Source organism: Tachysurus vachellii, chromosome 6, assembly GCF_030014155.1.
Source record: "Tachysurus vachellii isolate PV-2020 chromosome 6, HZAU_Pvac_v1, whole genome shotgun sequence".
In the NCBI taxonomy this organism is placed as follows: domain Eukaryota; kingdom Metazoa; phylum Chordata; class Actinopteri; order Siluriformes; family Bagridae; genus Tachysurus; species Tachysurus vachellii.
In genome coordinates this window covers 6,627,171-6,654,716 of record NC_083465.1, presented here as the reverse complement: position 1 = coordinate 6,654,716, position 27,546 = coordinate 6,627,171, and the positions used below count along the sequence as shown (strand labels likewise).

Genomic DNA, 27,546 nt, shown 5'->3' with positions numbered 1-27,546 from the left:
GAGGTTGCTGCATCAAATTGGTCTGCATGGCTGTCATCCCAGAAGGAAGCCTCTTGCACAAGAAAGCCCGAAAAGAGTTTGCTGAAGACAAGCAAACTAAGGACAATAAATACTGGAACCTTGTCTTGTGATATGATGAGACCAAGATAAACTTATTTGGTTCAGATGGTGTCAAGCGTGTGTGGCAGCAACCAGTTAAGGAGTACAAAGACATGTGTGTCTTGCCTACAGTCAAGCATGATGGTGGGTGTGTCATGGTCTGGGGCTGCATGACTGCTGCCGGCACTGGGGAGCTACAGTTCATTGAGGGAACCATTAATGCCAACATGTACTGTGACATACTGAAGCAGAGCATGATCCTCTTCCTTCGGAGACTGGGTCGCACGGCAGTATTCCAACATGACCAACATTCCAATGACCCAAAACACACCTCCAAAACAACCACTGCCTTGCTAAAGAAGCTGAGGGTAAAGGTGATTGACTGGCCAAGCATGGCTCCAGACCTAAACCCTATTGAGCATCTGTGGGTCATCCTCAAACGGAAGGTGGAGGAGCGCAAGGTCTGTAACACCCACCAGCTCCGTGATGTCATCACGAAGGAGTGGAAGTGGACTCCAGTGGCAACCTGTGAAGCCCTGGTGAACTCCGTGCACAAGAGGGTTAAGGCAGTGCTGGAAATTAATGGTGGCCACAAAAATATTGACACTTTGGGCCCAATTTGGACATTTTCACTTAGGGGTGTACTCACTTTTTTTAGGCCAGTGGTTTAGACATTAATGGCTGTGTGTTGAGTTATTTTGAGGGGACACCTATTTACACTGTTATACAAGCTGTACACTCACTATTTTACATTGTAGCAAAGTGTCATTTCCTCTGTGTTGTCACATGAAAAGGTATAATAAAATATTTACAAAAATGTGAGGGTCGTACTCACTTCTGTGAGATACTGTAGGTATATATATATATATATATATATATATATATATATATATATATATATATATATATATATATACATACATACATACACACACACAGATCTGTCTCACACAGAGACACAAAAATAATTTACACATTGTCAATTAATTATATTATTAGGAGGTCAAAAGTCACACCCTTGCAATGAAGGCAATCTTTCCACGAAACTTCCATTAGGGATAATTATTAATCTAATCCTTACCCTAAGGAATCTTTTGGCTCTTTTATTGTTTTTAATTAGCACATGTATCTACTGGAACAGTTAAACGTGTCCAGATTTTAAAGGATTTTCCTATCCTTAAGTCGACAAAAATATTGCTATTATATAATTCTATTTATGATTTATATTTAAAAACAGTAATAAGAAAGACCATAGTAAGTAAGCAAGAGACATATTTCAGGATTTCTCAAACAGGTGACACTAACATTACCTCGTTTAATTCATCTATTTTGTTTAAATTATGCACTATTTAACAAGAAGTTGCTTTTTCTTTATACAATATGCATGAACTCCAATGAGTTAGAGGCGCAGACTTTGAGACATTACTCAGTTGAAACTTCTGAAAAGATATATTATTTTCAGAAAACATAAATACTCAGAGGCTTCATACTATATGTATTGTGCACTGATTCTGAGATGACATCTAATCTAACAAACTGGGTAGAGCTGAACCTGATCATCAGAAACTCTGTATTAGTAGCCATACATAGTATCCCAGAACCAGATATAAACTCTGTAGTCCTTTCATTGAAGAATTCAATCAATCTGGATCAATTATTTCTGGACAGATGCTTAACTCCTACAAGTCACTAAGGATCAGAAACAATTCACTGAAACCCAAATGAAGCAGGAAAGCTTTTTGTGACAAATTGAAATATGCCAAACAATGACAAAAGGTTGAAGAATCCATCCCCAGTGTCAGTTGTGACTTGATTAAAATCATGTCTGGGTTGCCCCTTCTCTGTGAAATACTCCACCGTGTATGTCAAGAGTGAAATGAGGGACATTAATCACAAGCCAACTCTGAGGAGGGAGCCTTCGGCATCAAAGTCTTCCAATCGTCCAGGAGGGATTGAGGGGGGAATGAGAAAAGTGTGTTTGTGGGTCTTGCTCACTTTAGATGCGACACTTTAATCATTTCGATGGCTGGCTCATCATTACCACGCTCGCCACGGAATGCAAAGCACCTGCCTGTGTGAGAGAGAGAGAGAGATAGGAGAGGAAAAGAGAAAAGAGACATAAGGATTCAGGCTTTCATTTATGAGATCAATACAAAATTAATCTTTTAGTACATCTATTACAATGATAAACATTTTTTTTTTTTTTTGTAATTTGTTACCACCCATTTCTCATCTCCCACTATTACACAACAGCAACCAGGGAAGGTGAAAAAGTGCCTCCACAGTGAACATGTGAACAAAAGTTCAAAATAAATGCTTCATGTAATATGTTGACAAAAATCACATTTTGTATAGATTTTAGGTGCAAAACAGCTAAAAAAAAAAATTATTATTAACCGGAAGTATAAGCCGCTTCCCTTTTGATAGAAAATGACGTCAAATTATACTGTTGGAGCAGTGGTGGCTCAAGTAGTTAAGGCTCTGGGTTGTTGAACAGAGGATCACGGTTCAAGCACCAGCACTGCCAAGCCGCCACTTTTGGGCCCTTGAGCAAGGACCTTAACCCTCCCTGCTCCAGGGGCGCTGTATCATAGCTGCCCCTGCACTCCAACCTCCTCGGTTGGGATATGCACAGAAAAGAATCCCACTGTAATGTATACATGGCAATAATAAAGGCTTCCATGCCCCAATTGAATTCAATTACATGCAATGTGCTTTATGTTTTAAGAGAATACAGTGATTTAAAATACATTTGCAAGATGTCTTGTCCACGCGCCCACTACATGAGCAAAGCTTCAAGCGTTGAGAGCATGAAATGTCCAACATTCCACATTTTATATTTTTGGGTGAATAAGTACATCATGCAGGTATATGAAATGCACTTCTTCTTGCTGGGATTTCAGTGTGAATATTACTCACATTATTTATACTACTAAAATGAAATAGAATAGTGCATTAGTATGTGATTTGTAAAATGACCTTTGGCATGCATCATGTTTTTCTAAACTGGGTTTTGTCTAATATTTCTTTCGAGTCTGTGTCCCAAATGACATACTACACACTATTTATACTACAATATGGCATAGAATAGGGCAGTAGTGTGTGATTTGGGCCGTACATATAGTGTTACTAACCACAAGAATGAATGTTAGCTAAAAAATAAAAGTAAGACTCCAATGTGAAATGTACATTGAAATGTTTGTGATTTGTGCTTAGTCATTCTGGCATTACTTTGTTGGCTGGTGCTGTATTTTTTGTTATTCTTTTGACGTGTTAGTGTCTGTGTGTTGCTCTGATATCACAGGTGGCCACTGCTAGACAAAACGTTGTTAGACATCAGAGACAAAACAAAAGAACAAGAGTAATAAGTTGCAATAATAATAAGTTGTGGGGTTAGCAAACACCAGACTGAAACTTCCAGAACGAAATGAAAATATACGACGCAATTGAGCTGAATTACGGTACAGACTCGGCTCGACTAGTTAGCAATCTACCAGATGGCACTGATGATGCTATCAGCATGAACGCCGAGGCTTTGGAAGCTGATCTGTTTGTACAGATGCCTGAGGTGAGAATGCTGGACAGACTAAACGACCAAAGTGCTGCTGCGCTGTTCTCATTAGGTACACATAAAGCAAGGGCATCAAAACCAGCAGGTAGACAAAGTGACTATAAACCAATATGTCGATGAAACTTGAAGCCAACTCGTTATAAAATAAATCCTGAGTGCAACTGAAGATCATGTGTTAATTATAAATATTAATCTGCAATTCATTCAGGATGGACGGAGTTTCCTTTTTTACGCAATACTTTTAAATATGTATTTTATAACCAGAGAGGTTTTTCAGTTAAATACTAAGGGTATTGCTGTGGATTAAGTCACATGAACATGAACAGCACTGCAATATTTCATCATAATTAGTTTGACAGGACTGGAAAGAACAGTTTATCAGAAATGCATCACAGTTTAAAAGAAATAGGAAGTGTAAGTACAAGAATAAAGAAAAGAGTGCTAATATAATTTTGCTATAATAGCAAAAAGATTTGATTGCTTGTGGTGTTTTTATTTTTGGTGTAATTCAGCCTGCTCTGATTTATCTAGATGTACAAAATATCAGGAAATTGTGCTAATCTTCGGATCTCAATCTCTGAAGTCTTCTGTCTATAGCAAGAACAAAAGCCTTTGCCGTTCCGATACTTTCAGAGAGAACAGTATATGGAAAAAAGTTCCATTACGAAACTTAGTTTTATGAGATTCTACGTATCAATCATCAAGAACGAGTCTGCAGCATACGCCGACATGGTCAATCAATTTTTATGATTTTTTAATGATCTGACAGAAGAAAGCTTAAAGCCTCAGTTATGGAAAGGAGAAGAAAAGGAAAAAATGGAGATGTTTTATGGATGCTTATTGAGACTCATTACACATAAATATACAAAATGGGGCTGGTCTTAGTCAACTGTATTCACCAGTTAGTGTTAGTGTTGTTAGTGACATTAGTTAGCTACAAGGAAAGTTCTAGAAAATAGAACCTCCCAGTTTAAATCACACTGAAATACAGTGCTTTGTGTGTGTGTGTGTGTGTGTGTGTGTGTGTGTGTGCGCGTGCGTGTGTGTGGTTTCAAAGAAACACGAACTGTATTTTAATGTGACTTAAGGTTAGATGACAAATGTTTTAAAAGGAAAAATGGATCTGACAGTATACATTCATTCATTCATTCATTTATTTTCTACCGCTTATCCGAACTACCTTGGGTCACGGGGAGCCTGTGCCGATTTCAGGCGTCATCGGGCATCAAGGCAGGATACACCCTGGATGGAGTGCCAACCCATCGCAGGGCACACACACACACTCTCATTCACTCAGGCAATCACACACTATGGACAATTTTCCAGAGATGCCAATCAACCTACCATGCATGTCTTTGGACCGGGGGAGGAAACCGGAGTACCCGGAGGAAACCCCTGAGGCACGGGGAGAACATGCAAACTCCACACACACAAGGTGGAGGCGGGAATCGAACCCCCAACCCTGGAGGTGTGAGGCGAACGTGCTAACCACTAAGCCACCGTGCCCCCCACAGTATACATTAAACCTAAAATTTAATGAAACAGCATATAATTGTAAAGTGGTCTAGACTTTAAATGCCCTTCTGTGCTGAATTATACCATTGATTAATTATTAAATGAGATCAAGGGATTGGCTCAATACCAGTCTGGAAACTAGACCATTAAGAGAACTGTGAGAAAAGCTAAAAAGGCTCTAGGGTCCTCCCATCACAAACCTGCATCTGCATAGCCACTGGCAGTTTTGGACGATGCTTCCCACTCTTTTCTGGACTCTTCACCTATCTGACAGATACCAGAGCATTCGTGCGATTGTCACTGCCACCACCACCATGACCAAACTCCCAAACAACTTTATTCCTGAGGCAGTCAGATTACACGATGCTGCCTCCTAACTCCCACCTGAACCAATCAAACCTGTCTCAACAACCCACCATCCGCCAGCCATCACTGCACACCTGCACTCTATAATGCTGCTTGAGGACAAGTTTTACTTTCTGATACTTTTTTACTGGATATTGCAGCCAAGCTTCTTGTCACAGTCAAGAGTTTACAGACAATCCTCTGCAGAAATCTCGCATCAAATATTGTTCCATTATCCTGACTGGTTAACATGGATCGTCTTGTGTTTTTATTGTAAATTGTATAACTCTATACATTGTCCATCAACTCTAATCGTGGCTGATACAACTGAAAACTGTTTGACCTGCTGGTTTCATAGCTGTCTGAGCTTTCATACTATGACTTTAACAGGAAGCATCCCAGGAGAGCCAAATGCAACCCCCGGGTTATTCCTACTGAGGCATTTGTGTAGTGCATACAAAAGAGAATTTGTCTAGGTATCTCTGACTTCTTATTTTTGACTCTCAACAAATTTAAAAATACTGATTAAAATTCTAAAATGTTTAACAAGAACTATATTATTGAATCAGAATTACAAGCCCTCACCTGATGCTTGTGTCCACGTGTGACGCCACAATGTCAGACGCCACTCACTATTTGTGATATTTATGGTAGAGAGGCTAGACAGAAGCCACTCATGGGTAAAAGACATGGCAGGCACTTACAGAATTCTAAAAGCACGAGGAAAAAGACTCTCTGGTCTGATGAAATAAAAATTGAGCTATTTGAGCTCATTATGGTCATGAAAAAAAGGTACCACTCATCAACAGGTTCTATAGCATCCCTGCAGTGAAGCATGGTGGTGGAAGCATCACACTATAGGGGTGCTTCTTAGTGGCAGGGACATGGTGAATGCAGGCAAACAGAGACATCCATAAAGAAAACCATGGTGCAGACCAGCCACTTAAACCCCATAGAAGACCTGTGGAGAGACCTAAAGAGCTGCAGTTCACAGATGTTCCCCATTTTATACGATTGATCTTGAGAGGATCTTCAGGGAAAAATGGGAGAATTTGCCTAAATCCAGGTAGGCAGAGCTTTCAGAGACTTAACCATGAGACTTAGAAACTCTGCTCGTATATGACTACTTAGGCTCTTGGCTGAGGATTTAAGACTGTGGGCCGACTGCTCATTATGGTCATGTTATAATTACAACAGCATGCTGATCAAGCTTGCAGAGGTGAACCAGCAGCAGACAGGAAACAGCCATGCAGAAGAGAATATCAATCTCCTACCACAAAGGTGTGATTATGTCTCTTGCTCTCAGACATATATGCACAGGCAAAAGCACAGAAGCAAGCCAGGAAATGGTCTGATGCATCAAGTTGTTTACACCTGTTTACAGGCCATATTCTACACAAGTGGAAAGTATATACACTATGTTCAATTTAATTCAAGTTTATTTGTATAACGCTTTTTACAACTGACATTGTCTCAAAGCATTCTTTACAGAACATAAACGTAGAACAAAAGGTTATTATAAAGAATAATATAAAAATTAATAGAATACAAAATTCAAGATTAATATTAGATATATTTAAATATGTATGTATTTATCCCCAATGAGCAAGTCTGAGGTGACACTATATACACTATAGAATTACTTTTCATATAAGTAAGTGAAAGGTTATAAAGATCTCTGAAACAGATTTTTTTATGGGAACTTAAAAGATGGACAATCAATGGATTGATACAATAATGGATTTTACTAATCAATCCGAAAGCTTTTGCTTTGTTTACATTTTTTGCAAAATTATATATGGAATTATATTTGTCACAGATTCTTGTGTATAATATGTTTTTAACAAACCGTTACTACTTAATCAGATTAATTAATTAGTTTTTGCTATTATCAAGTTTAGACATTATCTCAATAACTAAGCAGCCTGTAGCACTTCATTAATTTGGATATTTGGAATGTTTCACTACATCACACATCATTTGTCTGAACTAACAAGCTCAGTAATATGTGAGAATGACCAGGATATATTAAAGACTCACTCGAATTGATCTCAAACCAGCATGAGGTTTTACAAACAGCATAACAACACAACAAACAGGCCATTTTCTGTCATTAGACTTCCATAAAACAACAAAAAATTCAACATAAAAGCAAAACAGAATGCTATTTAGTAATAATTCTCTCACAAATTGCGGTCTCTTTTGCCCCATTTCCCAATTGCAGCTGTTAAAAGAGTAGAAGTAATGAGCAGAGCAGAGCCATTGCCCTCTCAAACATCTTCCTAATGGCCCCATCTTTTTCTTATTCTGCCTTTTTCTGTCCGTTCTATAAAGCTGGCTGACAGTACATGTACTGACTGAGTCGAAAATGGCTTCCTGCTGACCATATTTAGATTTGAGATACTCAAAGAGTGATTAGTTTATACAGGAGTCATGTAGATATTGCTTGTATAGTTCTAATAATTTATTGTAATTATAGTATTTCACATGTTTTGGCCAATGTAAATACATTCCATATTTGGGAATGTCATTTAATGAGTATTAAAAATACAGAATATTATTCTGAATTAATTATGCATGTGAATCGTGCCCGTAGCGGCCACATACCTCTAACAAACACCAAGTTTACTCTTACAATAATATTATAAACTCTGCCTGCTCTCAAGACGATTTAACTGTTGCTAAAGTCTGCTTGGTCAGCTTATGCATTAAACCGTGGGCATATATTTCTTTACAGAAAACAAAAAGGCAGCTAATTTCAAAACGCCACTTAGAAACTAATGCCTTCTTATAATCATTCTGTATGCTAGAAAATGGTAATCAAATGAATTGATAGTTTATGCAATCTGATACAGTTCCTTATCCAGTAATGATGGTATTATATTGGTGTGTCTCAGTCATGTCCTTCGTTCAGCAGTCAGACCACTGATCAAATTTAAAGGGTTGTCTTTCTAAGTCATGAAATCCTTCCAGTACGCTTCAATGTTTGCTTGCTAAGAAATCTCACAATGCACCACAAAAAAAGGAAGCATTGAAGCTTAATGTGTTCCTGTACTGGAAATGATGTCAGATTTTCTAAAGATTGTCATTGTTTATGAGTCCTGCTCATAAAACCAACACTACAGTACTGAGATTCTCAGGGGCTGGAAGTTTTTTTTTTTATGGATCTTGGCATGTCCATGTAGTTCTAGATTAGATATTAATATTATTATTTTGAAATTACTTGTTTTTGGTTATTGTTTTTGGTTATTGTTTTGTGTGTGTGTCTCACCTGTGCGCAAGTCCACATGCTGAAGCTCATTCCTCACAAGGCCCATGTTGTTGGGAGCCGAGGTGGCAAAAGACAGGAAACTGGTCAGGCTTATCCACTCTATCCCTCTGTGATAGAATGAGAAAGACAAGTATGAGGGAAGGAGAAAGAGAGATGAAGAGATACAAAGATACAATGACCTTGTTTAGGAAAGAAAATCCTCATCAGCGGCTGTTAAATGGGTTCCAAGACATCAGTGGAGGCTCAACTGATGTTAATCTTCATAAAGTTCTCATTCACAATTCAATACAATCTTCTGAAATAGCCTGAACCAATTTGTGAGTGAAAAAAATGTTGCTATTTCACCAATAGAAGCCAAGGTGCATTGATTTGCCAGTTACACAGTAATGGTGTAGTGCATTTTGCTCCATCTCACCTAGTGGTCAAAAATAGAAAGTACAACAAGCTCTAATAGAGGTGCATTGGGCTAGAAATCACACTGCCCCAAACTCAATTCTAAGGGATGCAGTTTTTAATGGCAACCTAGGTTAAAGTTAGTTAGAAAATACTCAGCGGTCACAAAGATCTTGTTTTGGAGCAAATAATCTGAAATAATTCTAACATTTCAAGATCTAGTACTGTCAGAGCTCTCTACTGAACAAGTCAATAAAGTAAAAAAAGTTTTACTTTATTGACTTGTTCAGTAGAGAACTCTGATGACCTGGACTGTGGCTGCAGAGATGCTCTCTCATATCAACCATGAAAATTGATATTGACCTTCATCTGTGCATTTTTAGTATCTGTTCATTCCTTATTCTTCTATTGCCATTGTTTTCCTGAATTTGTGTGTTTTCCCTATTAAAAAAAAAATAAAAAAAATAAAAATAAATTCCACTAGAAATTTCTGCAAACAAAGACAAAGGGTAACTGCAGCCAGTGCGTCTATGATGTACAAAACTATTTCTATTCTAAGATATATTGTAGGTGCAGTGACCTACTAATTGCGAATTGGTCTCGCTTTTCTAATGCCTGAATCCTTTGGACTAGTATCAGATCTTTATTTGTGGTTTTTGACATTTAGTTGGAGTGTAAATATTGCTGAAACCTGGCAACCCTGGTTAATGATATTAGCTCTTTAGGAAACTCATCTTCTGTATTGTATACAGTTGAACAATGGTTTGTGTAAAAATGCTTATAACAAGCTAGATGATGCCTATTATGGTGATTACTTCAAAAATTTTAATGACATTTGTTATAGTTCAGCAGTGCTTTAAATGAAGAAAAGGTCCTACATGGTTTAACAAAAGGAAGATAAGAACTTTTAGCAAAATCATTCCAGTGGAAGCTCTGAGGAAGAGAGTTGGTAAAAGAGGGAGAGAGGGATAGAGATCAGATTGAAGAGCAGACGAGTACAGTAGCATGCCAGCATTGGCTAGGGTTCCAGCATAGAGTAGCAATGAGACACTAAATGGCCACATGATTAATTAGCCCACATTCTTTCAAATATGCAAATGATATGGAAATTAAGCTCTCCATGGAATGAGGGCAGAGAACCACAAGTGACTTTTACACTGTGGGTGTTGGTGTTTTTGAAGACTAGAGCAAGAGAGAGAGAGAGAGCGAGAGAGAGCAAGAGAGAGCGAGAGAGAGCAAAGAGAGAGAGAGAGAGACAGATAAAGTTGACAGATATATACGAAAAGACCAAAAGTCAGACTGAATGACAGACAGATGGGGGACAGATGGAGCGAGAGAGACAGACAGACAGTGATAATGGGTGAGTAGAGTAGCAGGAAAGGTTTTTAAAGACAATGCAAGAGTGAGAATAAAGTAAAATAGAGAAATAATCTCTCTCTCTCTCTCTCTCTCTCTCTCTCTCTCTCTCTCAAAAACAAAAACTCCCCCTCCTCTCTCTCACTAAATATTGCTTATTAATGTTAGATAACTGTTGAAATAATAATAGACCTCCTCCAAGCCTTATTACACTATTGGGAAAGGCTTTGTAACATGTTTGAACCTACAAGATAGCAATATGCTTAAAAACAGAACTTGTGTTATTAAACTGTATAAAGGTGGTATGGCGTGGCATAGAAGACAGCTTTGATCCCTCAGCTCGGGTTACTGTATGTATAGAGTTTCACATCACCTTCCCATGTCCATGAGGTGTTCCTCTGGGTTTCCTCCCACAATCCTTCCTTATCTACACTGGTATAGTAGAGGAATAATGCTTTAGGCTATGGGTTGCTGATAAGAAGGTTGGGGGTTCAAGCCCCAGCACTGTCAAAGTGCCAATGTAAGACGGGTTTTAAACCGTCTCGGCTCCATGGGTGCTGTCACATGGCTGACCCTGAACTCTGACCCATTCATGAACTTTTGATAAATCGGAGATCCCTCTCAGTCTGACAGTTCCATAATAGTATCATTATTTTGTTTTATACATCATCAGATAATACAGAGATGCACTTCATAATAGATTGTAGATTTGATCTGTCAAAACATGTCAAAGCTATGAATAAAAGCAATGTTCTTACAGAAGCAGAAGGTGTCTACTAAATGACTGATAACTAATGACAAATAATGAGGACAGTGGCTCAAAGTGTTTTAAGGACATTACTGTATAGCTACAGACTACAAAAAAAGCTCAAATGACAGACATCTCAAGGTTATGAATTGAGCTGATGAATTAACTAGAATAACGGATTTCATAATGAATCCGATGAAACCGATCTTAATTTACATATTGCTCGATACCCCAAGGCCAGACATGTCTTCATGTGGCAGAGAAAAGAAACGGTCTCCAGAAGCACATACTATTATAAGCAAAAGCAGCAGTATGGTCTTGGGAAAAGTGCAGGAAACACAGCGCAGAATAAGCAGATGGAGTGCACAGTGCTCCAACCAAGAGAAAGACAAAGACTTTCCCTATAGGCAGTGAAGCTTTCCAGACCAGCCACTGAGACCCTCTTGTATCTGAAAGAATTTTCCAAGCCAGAGAAATAAATTGAAGGCTTCACAGCTTAATCTTATGCCAAGTGAACACAAAATAAATTTCAAACTTTCAAAGGTTGAAAATGAGGCTCATGCATTGGAAAATACTGTATATAAACAGTCACCTGAGACATAAGCTCCTAATTAATCAAGTCCATCATATCTTTCTGAAATATTTATGACAAACACAAAAACGGAGAAATAAAAGAAATCGATGAAGATCTAAGCAGTAAGGATCGTCTGCAAAGGGAATCGGAGACAAACTATTTTCATAGTGTGCAGCACTAGAAATCCTGCTGTGTTTTTGCTTTTGTTTTATTCTTTAAAACTATTTTGCAAGGAAGCAATAACACAACTTGGTCAAAACACTATGTGGATACCTGACTATAAAATCCATATGATTCCTTTCCTAACTGTTGCCACAAAATGATCATATAATTGATATTGATATTGATAATTGATATGACTGTCTTTGTCTAACCCTAACCCATGGTGTAACATTACACGTTCCCTTCAATGAAACTAAAGGGCACAAAAAAGTTTTAGTCATTACAATGCACCTGTACGAAAAGCAAACTCTGTGAAGATATGATGTGCCAAAGTGATGTGGGAAATTTGAATCCCAGGGCCACCAAATTGCCACCCCTCAACCATCAACTGCTCAACCATCAACAAATCTGAAATTTCCCTGACCTGACTAATGCTCTTGTAGCTGAATGAACATAAATCCCCACAGCCACTCTCCAAAATCTAGTCGAAGCCTTCCTAGAAATACAGTGCCTTGCAAAAGTATTCATACCCACTGAACTTTTTCACATTTTGACATGTTACAACCACAAACAAAAATGTATTTTATTAGGATTTTATGTGATAGACCAACACAAAGTGGCACATAATTGTGAAGTGGAAGAAAATGATAAATGGTGTCTAAATTTTTTTTTTTACAAATATATATCTGAGAAGTGTGGCGTGCATTTGTATTCAGCCCCACTGAGTCAATACTTTGTCGAACCACCTTTCGCTGCAATTACAGTTACAAGTCTTTTGGGGTATGTCTCTACTAGCTTTGCACATCTAGAGAGTGAAATTTTTGCCCATTCTTCTTTGCAAAATAGCTCAAGCTCAGTCAGATTGGATGGCGACCATCTGTGAACAGCGATTTTCAAGTCTCGCCACAGATTGGATTTAGGTCTGGACTTTAACTGGGCCATTATAATACATGAATATGCTTTGATCTAAACAACTCCATTGTAGCTCTGACTGTATGTTTAGGGTCATTGTCTAGCTGGAAGGTTAACCTCCACCCCAGTCTCAAGTCTTTTGCAGACTCTAACACATTTTCATCTAAGATCCCCACAACATGATGCTGCCACCACCATGTTTCACGGTGGGGATGGTGTGTTCAGGGTGATGTGCAGTGTTAGGTTTCCACCACACAATGTTTTGAATTTTGGCCAAAAGGTTCATTTTTGGTCTCATCTGCCCAGAGCACCTTCTTCCACATGCTTGCTGTGTCCCCCACATGGCTTGTCACAAACTGCAATCAGGATTTCTTATTGCTTTCTTTCAACAATGGCTTTCTTCTTGCCACTCTTCCATACAGACCAGATTTGTGGAGTGCACGATTAATAGTTGTCCTGTGGACAGATTCTCCCACCTGAGCTGTGGATCTCTGCAGCTCCTCCAGAGTTACCATGGGCCTCTTGGCTGCTTCTCTGATTAATGCTCTCCTTGCACGGCCTGTCAGTTTAGGTGGACGGCCATGTCTTTGTAGGCTTGCAGGTGTGCCACACTCTTTCCATTTCCAGATAATGGATTGTACAGTGCTCCATGAGATGTTCAAGGCTTGGGATATTAATTTACAAGCTAACCCTGCTTTAAACTTCTCCACAACTTTATCCCTGACCTGTCTGGTGTGTTCTATGGTCTTCAAGATGCTGTTTGTTCACTAATGTTCTCTAACACACTTCTGAGGGCTTCACAGAACAGCTGTATTTATACTGAGATTAAATTACACACAGGTGCACTCTATTTACTAATTAGGTGACTTCTAAAGCTGGGGCACGGTGGCTTAGTGGTTAGCACGTTCGCCTCACACCTCCAGGGTTGGGGGTTCGATTCCCGCCTCCACCTTGTGTGTGTGGAGTTTGCATGTTCTCCCCGTGCCTCGGGGGTTTCCTCCGGGTACTCCGGTTTCCTCCCCAGGTCCAAAGACATGCATGGTAGGTTGATTGGCATCTCTGGAAAATTGTCCATAGTGTGTGATTGTGTGAGTGAATGAGTGTGTGTGTGCCCTGTGATGGGTTGGCACTCCGTCCAGGGTGTATCCTGCCTTGATGCCCAATGACGCCTGAGATAGGCACAGGCTCCCCGTGACCCGAGGTAGTTCGGATAAGCGGTAGAAAATGAGTGAGAGTGAGTGAGTGACTTCTGATGGCAGTAAGTTTTACTGGATTTTAGTTAGGGGTATCAGAGTAAATGGGGCTGGATACAAATGCACACCAAACTTTTCAGATATTTATTTGTAAAAAAAATTTGGACACCACTTTCTTTCGGTCTATTTCATAAAATCCCAATAAAATACATTTTTCTTTGTGGTTGTAACATGTCAAAATGTGGAAAAGTTCAGTGGGTAGGAATACTTTTGCAAGGCACTGTAGGGAGGACCTCTGCAAAAATCTCTAAGTGTATGTTCACTAAACACATATAAATGTGACCCATTTAGATGTCCCAATATTTTGAGCATATAAGAATTGATCAGGGCTTCTAACATCCATCCCTGGGAGGAATGAAACAGGATCTGGAAGCAAGTATCCATGTTTGCCATAGCAACAAGTATATCCAGAGCCAAAACAAATCTATGCACCTAATTGTCAAGAGACTGCTTTTGTAATTAAGGAATTTAATATCGTGAGACATTTTGAAACAAATCATGGATAATAAAGTCTTATTCAGAGGATGAGAGAGCAGAGAAACTGAAGCAGCTTGACGATATCCTGGCAGAAAGAGCCTTTTCTCAGAGCAAATGGAGTGTAGAACATTACCAGAGCTAATAAGTGACTATTCTTCCAACCGCTGAGCATGGAAAACCTTTTGTGAGTTCTTGAAAGTATTAAAAAAATGACAATTCAGAATTGTTAGTTTTCCCAATGAATTTTTTCCTTGATTGAGGTGGGGACCACATATACCACTTACACATGTTACACTGTTTAATTAACTTTGAGGTAAATACCCTCAAAATAGCCTCAAATTAAAGCTAAATGTCTGCTGATAATCATTAACCCTTAACCCTCAAATGTAGAAAATTAATGTATGTCGATCTGGATAGTGGTTTCTGCTAAATAATGTAAATGTAAACTTGATTTCTTTTCTTTGACAAGGACATAAAAACTGAAATAACTTTGTAATGCACATTAGAGAAGTAAAACAGGAAAGACTGTCAACTCAGACACATTGTTCCCAAGCACACAGCATGATCTCTTTATTTAAAGTTGATCACATACGGGAACCAGCACTAACAATGCACTTGGAAGCTTTAAAGACCTTTTATGGGGCATCAGTTCTTCCCTGTTTGTAAGAAACCCTAAAGATATTACTATGCATAAAATCTTCATAAAACCTTTCGGCTGAGATTCTGGTGAATTCCTAATGTGGTACAAACGAAAAGATACAATCAATTTTACTTTAAAGGGTTCTTCAGCTCTTAGCCTCAGGGAAACTAGATGCTGCTAGATTGGCCAAGCTCTCATCTGTCTTCATCTACCTCGACCTTTCAGCTGCGTTTGATATGGTCAACCACAAGTCTTGGAATTGGCAGATCAGCATGGGAATGGTTTGCTTTCTACCTGGAAGTTTACTCATAACAGGTAGCATGGAGGGGATTGAGGGGACCTGCTCCATGCAGACTCTCCACTGGTGTCTCACAGGGCTCAGTACTTGGTCCTCTCCTTTTCTCTCTGTATATTCACTACCTTGGTAAAGTTATTTCTTCACATGGGTTCTCTTTCCACTGCTATGCTGATGACACTCAACTCTTATTCTCCTTCCCGCCCTTAGATACCACAGCTACTGCTTGGATCTCTGCATGACAGCTCAATCCCAGCAACCAACGCAATCCCAGCAAAATTGAACTGCTGATCATCCCAGGTGATTCATCCCCATTTCATGATCATGCAATATCCCTGCACAATCTGAACTCCCCTTCGGTCACAGCTTGCAACCTTGGGGTAACTACGGACAATCCTTTTCATCTCATGTTGCTAAGGATTGTCTTTTTTATCCACACAGGCTGCTCAGGTACTTGTTCAGTCTCTTGTCATTTCAAAACTGGACTACTGCAACTCACTGCTGGCAGGTTCGTCCTTTGCAAATGATCCAAAATGCAGCTGCATGACTTGTTATCAACCCGCCTAAGTACTCCCATACCACCCCACTGCTGCGCTCCCTCTACTGGCTTCCAGTAGCTGCACGCATCAGATTGAAAATCAGCCTACCAAGCCAAAAATGGATCAGCTCCTTCTTACCTCAAAGCCCTTATCACTCCTCGTACTGCACCTCGCACCCTCCGAGCTACCATCCTCAAACAACGGGTGAAGACCTACCTCTTCCTGAAACACTTCAACTACCACATTTTCCCTTGCTTGTGTTTGTTTAAAAAAATTACCTAAGCAGTTTTAGGTTGAGGGTATCCTAAGTCTGTAACCTAGTGAACCAGTGTTAATGTACTCATCGATAGAGACTTAAAAGCACTCTGGATAAGGGCTTCTGCCAAATGCCGCAAATGTAAATTTATGACATTTTAACCAATGAGAACTCTTAACTTATAGTATTTTCCTGTAGAGAGAGATGAACACATTTAAGAATGGCTTAGACATCCTGCAGCTCTGTCCATTTGATTGTCTGTACATTATTTATGGCAGATAATGAGATTCTGTGGGGTTTTTTTTCCCTGCACCTTTTGGCAATAGTATGTTACGGAAATACATTGCTTTGCTTACTATCACAGCCACTATTCCTTCTGAACAACTTACTGAGCTTAATAAAAGAGCAACACCTTTCTAGAATTTACATCCTTAAACATCCAGTTAAAATAATGAGGGCATTCATCTTGTAATGAGAAAGAAATAAGAAAGAATGAACCACCTTTTCATTTGCACATTGCAAACTTTAAAATGCCAGGAGACTGTGGTTTTACATTCATTCATTTTCTACCGCTTATCTGAACTACCTCGGGTCACGGGGAGCCTGTGCCTATCTCAGGCGTCATCGGGCATCAAGGCAGGATACACCCTGGACGGAGTGCCAACCCATCACAATGCACACACACACTCTCATTCACTCACGCAATCACACACTATGGACAATTTTCCAGAGATGCCAATCAACCTACCATGCATGTCTTTGGACCGGGGGAGGAAACCGGAGTACCCGGAGGAAACCCCCGAGGCACGGGGAGAACATGCAAACTCCACACACTGGAGGTGTGAGGCAAACGTGCTAACCACTAAGCCACCGTGCCCCCCTTGTGGTTTTACACAGAAAACCAAATATCATGATGGTTTGAGGAAGCTGCGGTATGAGTAGAGTTAAGCACACTTTACAGCATAGACTGTAAAAAAATCTAATAGAGATGCCAGAGTTCTTTATACAAGGACATGCAAAATGGCAATATAGATATAAAGCCTTTTTATAAAGTGTTGACTTGTGTCTAAATAAAAAAGCCATCTATGCAAACAGTAATTTTGGGATGGTTATTTATAGCGCAACTAATCTGAAATTAATCTGAAGTTAAATACAAGTATTGACTATTATAGTATTAGCATAATGTTAGTTTCAATAAATATGCCAGGTGATGGACAAGATGTACTTGCACTTGTACTGAGATGATATACTGTAAGGAAGAATCCTTGAGAGGAACCAGACTCAGAAGTGAACCTCATCCTCATTTGTATGAGGCTTTCACACTAAATAATGTAAATAATGTCCTTTCTACAGCAGTTTGTAGTTGAGTAGAGTTAAACAAGTAAGAGCTCCTGAGGAACTAACAGGTCAGAGCATTTGCTTTTCTCAAAGCGCCAATGGAACAATTAACGTCTGCACAATGAGGCCAAGTAAAAAAAACACAAATAGTTGTTATATTCAATTCACCAACACTGTCACACAAACAATACGGCTCTGCATCCGCATCAGCCTTACAAAACAAACACAACAATTACACTATAATTACATGCCTGGGTCTGATAGCAGTCATTACACCTTTAATTCAATCAACTGAATTATGTTCATTGATTTAATATGTAAACAAAGTAAAGATCTGAAAAGGAAACGATGACCTATCATAACACACAAACACAGTAAAACACTGAGTCTGATGCTGCATTTAAGAAGCCAATCCCTGTGCTATGAAGTCACTAGAAGACTACCGGTTGCCATAGTAACAGTGTTTATCGATGGGTGGCATACATTTCAAACTAGCATTCCCATTCATAAAATGTTATTCTAAGAAACGATGGCTAATGGGCAGGACAATAAACAACTGCAGTAAGCTTTCCACTCAAATCAAGACAGCCTTAAGGCACACACAATTTTGTGACTTGTAAGGGCACTCCTATTCAGAATTTTGGAGACTTGAGTATAAAATGCCTTCAGTGTTTACACAAGGAGATGTCAGTGTTCAGGTGTTGCCTGAAATTTCTTGAGGTTCATTTTTCATCTAAATTATCTAAATATCTCTATTTTTTAAATCTAAACTAGAGGCTTAAAACACAAGTAAGTGAATAGACAATACAGACCTAAGACTGAAAACGAAGTCATATGTAATAAAAGATAAATATACAAAAAATATTCTCAAAATAATCTCACGTCAAAATAATGACATTAAAATTTGGTTTAATTCAAAAATATAGCTTCCGTCTCTCAAATGAAGATGAAAGAATAGCACATGATCCAGCACAATAGAGGTTTTCGCATTTTTTGCATTCATTTATTTTGTAAATCTTTTTTCCGACATCTTAATGAAGTCCAACACACAAAATCTAGCTCTTGTGTGTACGGGACGGAAGCTAGGTTGCCCCCCATGGCCATGATAAAAGAGAAGGAAGGAGTGAGTGTCATTCTTGCTGTCTCTCTTTTTTGATTTTCAAAGTTACTGAAGAACGAGTGACAGAGAAGTAAGGTACATAGGAATAAAGGAATGGAGGGAGGGAGAGAGGAGTGAAAAAAGAGAAAATGTGCGAGAAGCAGCCGGTAAACGATGTGCTTGAAAACATGTTTGTTTAATGTGTTTAATTTAAAGCCTATGATGTCACCTGAATCAAAAGAGAATACACTTTTCCTTACTTCACTTACTAATATTCTTTTTTCTTAGCTAAGCCTTAATTGCATTATCATACCCTTAAGCATATTAAGCCTCGGTCTGTCAGTTAAAGGTACGGATCAGAAGAAGCGCTTGTGTGTAATGTTACTAATGAAACCGAGAGAAAATAGATGGTGTTTATTTCTAGTCGATGTCTTAACGACTTAATTGATTCAATCTCCCGCGTCATTATGAGGGTAAAATCGTAGCCTTGCTCATTAAGAGAATGGTAATTAATGAGACAGAGGCTTGGTGATGTGCTGCTGCACCACACACCAGCACTAACTCGAGGATTAAGCTGAAGCATGCTAATGATTGTTCTTAAAGTTTGAGTTAGTTATTTTTTTAAGCTTTATTTGTGCTCTCGTAGGTTGAGAGGAAACAGAAGAATCTGGTGTATTGGTAAGGATTTCAGTTGTAGTTAGGAGTTTATATAGATATATTATCATTGGAGCTAGCGAGTGGTGTGATAAAATAAGCGATTAAAGAACATAAATAGAAGAAAGAAAAAAAAAGAAAGAAAAAGTGGGTTGAAACCCCAACAATGCCTCAGCCATCTGAGACTGAGACAAGAAAGCTGAGGCAGTCGTGGGAGTCTGTGAGCTGGTGTGTGAGGAAGAGGGCCGACAGCATCGTCCTCAGAGTGGTGGTGGAGTATACAATGTCTGGAAATTGTCAGGAAAATATTTTCAAAACCTTTTAAAAAGTCTGGGAAATTTTTTAGGTGTTACTCTGCTGGTAGATGCATGAAAGGGAAGATCTTGAGGAATTGGAAATGATCAAATTAGGGAAAACGAGGCATCAAAATGAAAGAACTAATGTACATTAATGTTTAAAGCTGATTATATAAACAAAGACAACAGTAATTAAATTGTCTAGCAGTATATGTCTATTCATCCATCCATCTTCTGTATCACTTATCCTACACAGAGTCATAGGCAATCTGCAGACTGTCCCAGGAGACTCGGGGGACACCCTGGACAGGGTGACAATCCATCACAGGACACTCACACTCATTCACTCACACTGCAAATAATCTACAGATATCAATTAGCCTACAAGGCATGAATGTGGGCCGAGGAAAACAGAGTAACCAGAGAAACACCCGAAGCACAGTTCGGAGGTTGAAATCGAACCCCCAACCCTGAACACACGAACTAACTAAGCTGACATGTGCCGCCATCCACATTTTACAATTTATATGAAGTTTATTCATTTGGCAGGCGAGTTTATGCACGATAATTTAGTCTTGATTTGCTTGTTACTAGATGCACATGGAATTACTTTCATTTTTTTTATATAAATGAAACAAACACTTGAGATGATTTGAATCACTGAAAATTTCCTTCTTATTAATGCCTGTGACAGGTTTATGAGGACATTATTCAGCAGAGAAGCATTGAGAGCGCTCTGTCTGTGTGTGTGTGTGTGTGTGTGTGTGTGTGTGTGTGTGTGTGGTGCTGAGGGGATTAAGAAGCTGGAACAACAGAGATTGAGTTTACCTTGATAGACCTGCATTATATCGCAAAGCATCATCTCCAAACATCAAACATATACAAGAGAGGACCAAAAAACAAACAAACAAACAAACAAAGCCAACAAACGTCAGCGTCATTCCTAAAGATAAATTTTGATGGCTATCTACATGGCGACGTACCGACGGTTCATTATCTCCAGAAATATTGGCACCCTTTGTAAAATTGTATGAAGTACATGATTAAGGAATGTTACCTCATTCATTCATTCATTTTCTACCGCTTATCCGAACTACCTCGGGTCACGGGGAGCCTGTGCCTATCTCAGGCGTCATTGGGCATTAAGGCAGGATACACCCTGGACGGAGTGCCAACCCATCACAGGGCACACACACACTCTCATTCACTCACGCAATCACGCACTACGGACAATTTTCCAGAGATGCCAATCAACCTACCATGCATGTCTTTGGACCGGGGGAGGAAACCGGAGTACCCGGAGGAAACCCCCGAGGCACGGGGAGAAAATTCAAACTCCACACACACAAGGCGGAGGTGGGAATCAAACCCCTAACCCTGGAGGTGTGAGGCGAACGTGCTAACCTCTAAGCCACCGTGCCCCCCATGTTACCTCATGTTTATGCATATTATTTTGATCACTGTGTATTTTAAGTACTACACTGGTACACTGACAAAATCATCATAAGTCAGGACACTGTTGGATTTCAGAGACAGACCTCTGTGTTTACAGATTTGTCAACGCCTTCAAATATTAGATGCTTATGAACAACCACATGGGGAATCTCAGAGAGCTGAAATGGGTTTGATATCACTGTTTACTTTGAAGATTGAAACAATTGATGGAAAATAAAGAGAAATATTGATGAAAAATTACTTTCTTGAAGCACTGAAAGTCTTCTTTCACATAAGCCATTAAGCACCGCTGTGGAGTTTGACACAAAAAAGTTGTTCAATGCCGAACATATGAACAACAAATCAGGCAGAGATTTCATTTTTTGCTCTGGAAAAAGAGTAAACTAGCAGTGCTTTGGATGTCTCACATGTGGATTTAGCTCCCTTCATTGGTCCGTTTGGTCATGGCTGTTGACCTTCTGAGACCACTAATGTCTGATAAATAGATTATTTTTTGATATTCTGTAAACCAGTGTTGGATGTGATAGTTATTACTGTCATTCTTCTTCCACCACTGTGATAAAAGGTGGATTGTTTCATTTTTCAAACATCTGAGAGTGAAAACTCAAAAACCGGCACATGAAAGGTCAGATATTTTTTGCCGTAGGCTAATTAAACGCTAACTGAGGCTAGAAATGGTCATTTACATGACCTAAGAAAGACATGCACAGAAAAAACACACTTTTTTGATACCTTAATTTATTGATGATAATGTAGACCTGTAAATGTAACATCACAAAAAAAAAAAAAAAAAAAAAAAAAAAGAAAAAAAAAAAAAAGGCAGGCCTCACCTGACATCGCACGAGTGCACGCTGAGCTCTTTGTGCAGGAGGCCACTCGTCAGGTTATACACCAGCACCGAGCCGTTACTCGAACCTGAAGAATACACAATCACACACAGGTTCAATCAATAGTCATCATCTAAATGTCAACCAGAGTCCTGACCTTTTGAGCTACTCTGAGTGGCTGTTAAATATCAACCATCAACATGCCAAAAGTGATTTTCAGTTATTTCATACACGGGCAAAAAATAAATAAATAAAATAAATAAAGCTGCCCTAAATGTATTAAATAAAATATCTACATTAAAAAAAAAAAAAAAAAAGAAAATGCATTGTAATAAAAGTTAATACACTGACTGTTAATCTCTAACTTAACAGTGGAAATAAATACATATATAAATAAAAAAAATACAGAGATTAAATTTGTTTCTATTAATTTTAGGAAAATAAAAATTTAAAACCATGTGTTATCCAAAAGCTGCAAAGAAAAGCTGATACTGATACAATTAAGCATCAAAATCTAAAATCTTTTATTATAATTAAAAAACAAAACATTTAAATAAAAATAAAAAACTTCCTGTTCCATCGTGTCAAAGTCAAAGATGTTCTTTTTCTTTTGAATGGGTTTTTGGTTGAATATCTGAAATAATTTTCGGTGATAAATATCCTCAAGAGATTTTTATTTTCACACTTCCTAAAATTTCCTACAATTTTTAGGATATAATTCACATCGCTAATACAGCACTCGTGATTTTTCTGAGCTTTTACGTGAAGCTTGCTAACGATCGGCTAAACAGGAAACATGATTTTCCGAACAGGAAAACAGCCTTGGATTACAACCTCGTTGTGTTTCTACTATACAATCTATTTATCAATTTATAGCATTTTACAATTGTAGTGATTTTTTTTTTTTTTTTGTAGTGCTAGAAATTTTTTAAGCTTTTAGGAAAACTGCAGAAGCCAAATAAAATATCTTCATTCCACAAAGTAAAACTAGATCTTGTCAGAATTGTAGTGGTTGAGGTCATGTGACTGTAGCTGTTTACTTCTGGCTACGTCAAAAGGTATAAAATTTATCTTGGGAAGATCTTCGTCTTGTTTAGTTTCTGCACCAGTTCAAAATTCCTCTTGGCTTTTTGTCGAAGGAACCGGTGACTAACTTCCGGCTTGGCCTAGAAACGTCCGTCATCTCTGCAACACACTACACAATCTGTACATAAAATTTTATTTTAACATGTCAAATCTCTTTGCATTTAAAGCGCATACAGAATGTGGAGCAGGCTCTCTCTCCGTATACGTAGACCATAAATCATTTAATGATTGGCTCACGACTCTGTGAAGGTCTGGAGTTTAAGATCGTACAGTGTTCTGCTGTGATGTATAGCCTCTATATGACAAAAACGTGTGTGTGTGTGTGTGTGTGCGCGTGTGTATGTGTGTGTTGTGTCTATAATAGAGAGGCTTGAGATCAGATTACAGACTACAGATCGATCACGGAGATCATATTGGCTTGACAGCGGCGCTCCGACTGTGAAATAGCTGTCACATGGCCGTAAAAGATGACTGGAGGAGACTGAAGGAGAAAAAAAAAATAAATATAAAGAAATGTCCAAAATATGTTTAATGTTTGTGAGCGCTGTGTGCAGTCTGATGGAGAACGCACACTAAAAAAAGTTAAGGAAAAAAAAAAATCGACTTAAAGGAAGTTTGAGAATGATTAGATATGGACCGGGTAACTTTAATGAGCCGAAGCGTAGCAAATTCAACCCTTTCCTGACGTCTGTCTTCCTTCGACTTCCACTTTTATTTAAGTCAAAGTGTCCGATCGATTGCATACAGCCCGGGATGAATTGATCGAGAATCGTGTGATTCGTCTCACTTTCCAGTGTAAGTCGCTGAACTATGTGAGAGACGGCGTGCTGCTAATGGTGTGACTTTCACAAGTCTGCCAAGGACAAGATGTAGCAGGGACGCTATCTGTATCTGTGTCCGTATCAGTTTCTGTCAGCTGCTCCGTACATTCGGATATGTATCTGTATCTCCGTTTCCAAACCTGTGGCCTAAAAACCAGAACTATATCAGCGAGGTCTGCAATTTCTGGCTCTGTCAGTTCTTCAATCTCAGCGGCATCTGTCGAATTTGGTATAACTCTTAAAATACAGGACTCGATATTCTAGAGTAGTATAAACCAGACACATAATTTAATCCGCCATGTCTTTGTTCAGGAAGTTGCAGCACAGATGATGTTATTTACCCTTCCATGCTATCCTCAGTTTGGTCCCAACCACCAGACAGCTCTTCAATATCAAACAACAGCTACCACATTTTTCTGATCTTCTCCAATTAAAAATGGCAAACAGTGTACTAGTGAGATTCTGCTGCAAAATTTGCTTTCAAACATTGTAATGCAACTTCTGAATCATTTTATCATCTTATTTTATAATCTAGTGCTTGCTAATATTATGAACAGCAGCTACGTTAATTCCTCTCCACTGCTTCTCTTTTTTCTACCAGTCCTGAGGCATCCAGAGCTGGTACCAGCTCCAGTTGTGTTCCATGTCATGAAGATTTCGGACCTTCGTTGAGATGAGGCCAATCCTGTGAGCATCCTGAGGCGTCTAAAGATTTACCAGCTCCAGTTGGACTCTGCTTCATGAAATATTCGACTAACTAAGAGAAGATGCCAACTCCATGTGGCCTTTGTGGACAACAACCTCCTCATCAATACACAATTGTCGGACAGTACATTTATATTCACACCCACCAGTGTCACCAAAAATGAGGATGAGGTTCCCCTTTTGAGTCTGGCTCCTCTCAAAGTTTCTTCCTCTTCCATCTAAGAGAGTTTTATACAATACAGAAATACAGACACGGTAGAGAAGAAGATGGACGCAGGATAGAGAGATCCAGAAATGCTTTTAGCGTGTCCTGGCCTTTACAGAGTGTGATTTCTCCTTCCATGTATGTCATTAACCTCCTGTCTGTTCTCTATTTCGTGCCTTTGCATCTCTGCATGCGCTTGCCGTCGGTGTCCTTGAAAGTCTGTTAGCTTTTGAAGTAAAACATTTTTTTTTTTGTAAATATAATCAGTCTTTTACTTCTTCCAGTAGAAAAAAACTGCACTGAGCATGCTCATTTTGAAGGGAATTTCCTGAGCTTATTTGACGGACTGATTAACGGGTCGAAAAAGATTGGAGTGCTTTATCCGTTCACCCGCTTATAAAAGAAATTCCTGTATGGCACATTCATGGCGATGAATAGGAAACAGTTCTAGACAGTCGATGTACGCCATACTATATATGTATTCCTTATAATAATAATAATAATGATAATATATATATATATATTAGTCTGGTCTAAAATTCCAGGTTTCCATCATTACCCGATGATCATTTAAACAAGTATATGACATACTATTGATTCCTAGCCTGGGTTTGTTTATAGATCAGTTATTTAATTCCTTTTCTTTTGTCCTTGTTCTTGTTGATAGCAGAAGGCAGAGAGAATGTGATGATTTCTCAGCACCAAAACCTCTCATTCATCTCAACAGTTCATTACCAGGCTTAGTAGGTGAGCTGCAGCATGGTGCAGCATATTAGTTTCATATAATCAGCTTCTTATTGTTTCTGTAGAGAATCTGCCACAAGTGGGTTTTTTTTTCCTCTTAATTAGCACATTTCTGAATTTCCCTGTGAGGTAAAGTTGAGGTTGAGGTCAAGTTAAGACCACACAGATTGAGAATTGTGTATTGAGCATCGACTAGATGGCAAGCTTGTTTGTTTGTTTTTTCTTAAATTGCCAATCAGCTCCATTACAGCTTTATACCAAACACTGCTGGAATAAACCAGATTCTACAGCAAAGGAAATAAATAAAAAAAATGGCAGGTAATAGAGGCCCTTTTTCAGGTACAGACAGATCTTAGGATCAAAACTATAAGAAAACACAATGACAGCAAAGCACAGAAAGAAAGAAAAAAAGCACATCAAAAACAGAGTAAAGATAAAAGAAGCAGCCGCAGAGACATCAGGAATTTGTTTTTCCACAGATACAAACATGGGCTACAGGAAAGTGGAGCTGGAACGACCTGCTTCACAAAGTGATGTTTAGATCACCTTACACTGCTGACTGTAATAAGCCACTGTGTTTAAGTAGTTATTTAGACCAGTAGACTACTTACAGAAGATGATGTAACTATATGTTAATTCAAATGTCTGTCTATCCAATTATCCATCCATCCATCCATGTTTACCTCCAACTATCCGAGCACCTATCTATTCATCCAACTATACATTTTACTGTTTATCTCTGTATCCATCTACCCATCCACCTGTGTCTATTTGTCTGTCTATCCTTCCATCAATCCAACTTAATATTTATCTATCCATCCACCTATCCTCCCTTCAATGCACCTGTCTGTTTGTCCATCTTTCTATACAACCATCTATCCTTGTATACCTCCAGCTATCCTAGCACCCATCTATCCATCCATCTATGCATTCATCCATCTAACTTATTCATCTATGCATCAACCTGTGCTCCATCCCATCCACCCATCTCTCGATCTATCCATCCATCCATCCATTCATCCATGTATACCTCCAGCTATACAAACACCCATCTACACATCTTACTATTTATCTGTGTATCCGTCTATCTTCCCTTCCATCTGCTTGTCTATCCATCTACCCATCCACCTGTGTGCCTATCATTCCATAAAGCCATCTTAATATTTATCTATCCATCCACCCATCCCCCTGTCTGTCTGTCTATCTTTCCATACAACCATCTATCCTTGTATACCTCCAACTATCCTAGCACCCACCTATCCATCCATCTAGCTTATTCATCTATGCATCAACCGGTCCTCCCTTCCATCCACCCACCTGTCCATCCATCCATCCAATCATCCATGTATACCTCCAGCTATACAAGCACCCATTTATCCATCCATCTATGCATCTTATTCTATCCATCCATCTATGCATCTTATCTATGTAGCCATCTATCTTCCCTTCAATCTGCTTGTCTATCCGTCTACCATCCATCTGTGTGTCTATTTGTCTGTCTATCCTTCCATCAATTCAACTTAATATTGATCTATCTATCCATCCACCTGTCTGTCTGTCCATCTAATAATCAATCTATCCATCTTGTTATTACCGTATTTGTAGTTCTGTGGAAAAAAGAATGTAAAATAGAGTCACTGTAGTATGGGGACACAGACACTGCCTGCATTTAAACCTTCAACCAAAAAATTGGGTGGGTGGGTGAAGTGAGAGAGGGGGGAGAGTGAGAGAGAGAGAGAGAGAGAGAGAGAGAGAGAGAGAGAGAGAGAAAGAGGGAGAGAGAGATACCCGTTTCTTCATGATCATGGCATATTTAACACCAGATTCCTTCCTACTTCTAAATTTTATATAAACCTCCAAAGCTTTTATTGCTTTCAATACGCGCGTGTGTGTGTGTGTGTGTGTGTGTG

The 27,546-nt window shown here is 38.9% G+C and overlaps 1 protein-coding gene across 1 annotated transcript in view; it reads right to left on the bottom strand.

Moving 5' to 3' along the window:
* wdr11 (WD repeat domain 11) overlaps positions 1-27,546 on the bottom strand; it is an 89,901-nt gene that overhangs the window by 35,134 nt on the left and 27,221 nt on the right. The window contains exons 11-13 of the mRNA XM_060871908.1: positions 22,079-22,163; positions 8,802-8,908; positions 2,095-2,170 (exon numbers count right to left, since the gene is read on the bottom strand). Coding sequence (XP_060727891.1) covers positions 2,095-2,170; positions 8,802-8,908; positions 22,079-22,163 — 268 coding nt within the window. The remainder of the gene's footprint in view (positions 1-2,094; positions 2,171-8,801; positions 8,909-22,078; positions 22,164-27,546) is intronic.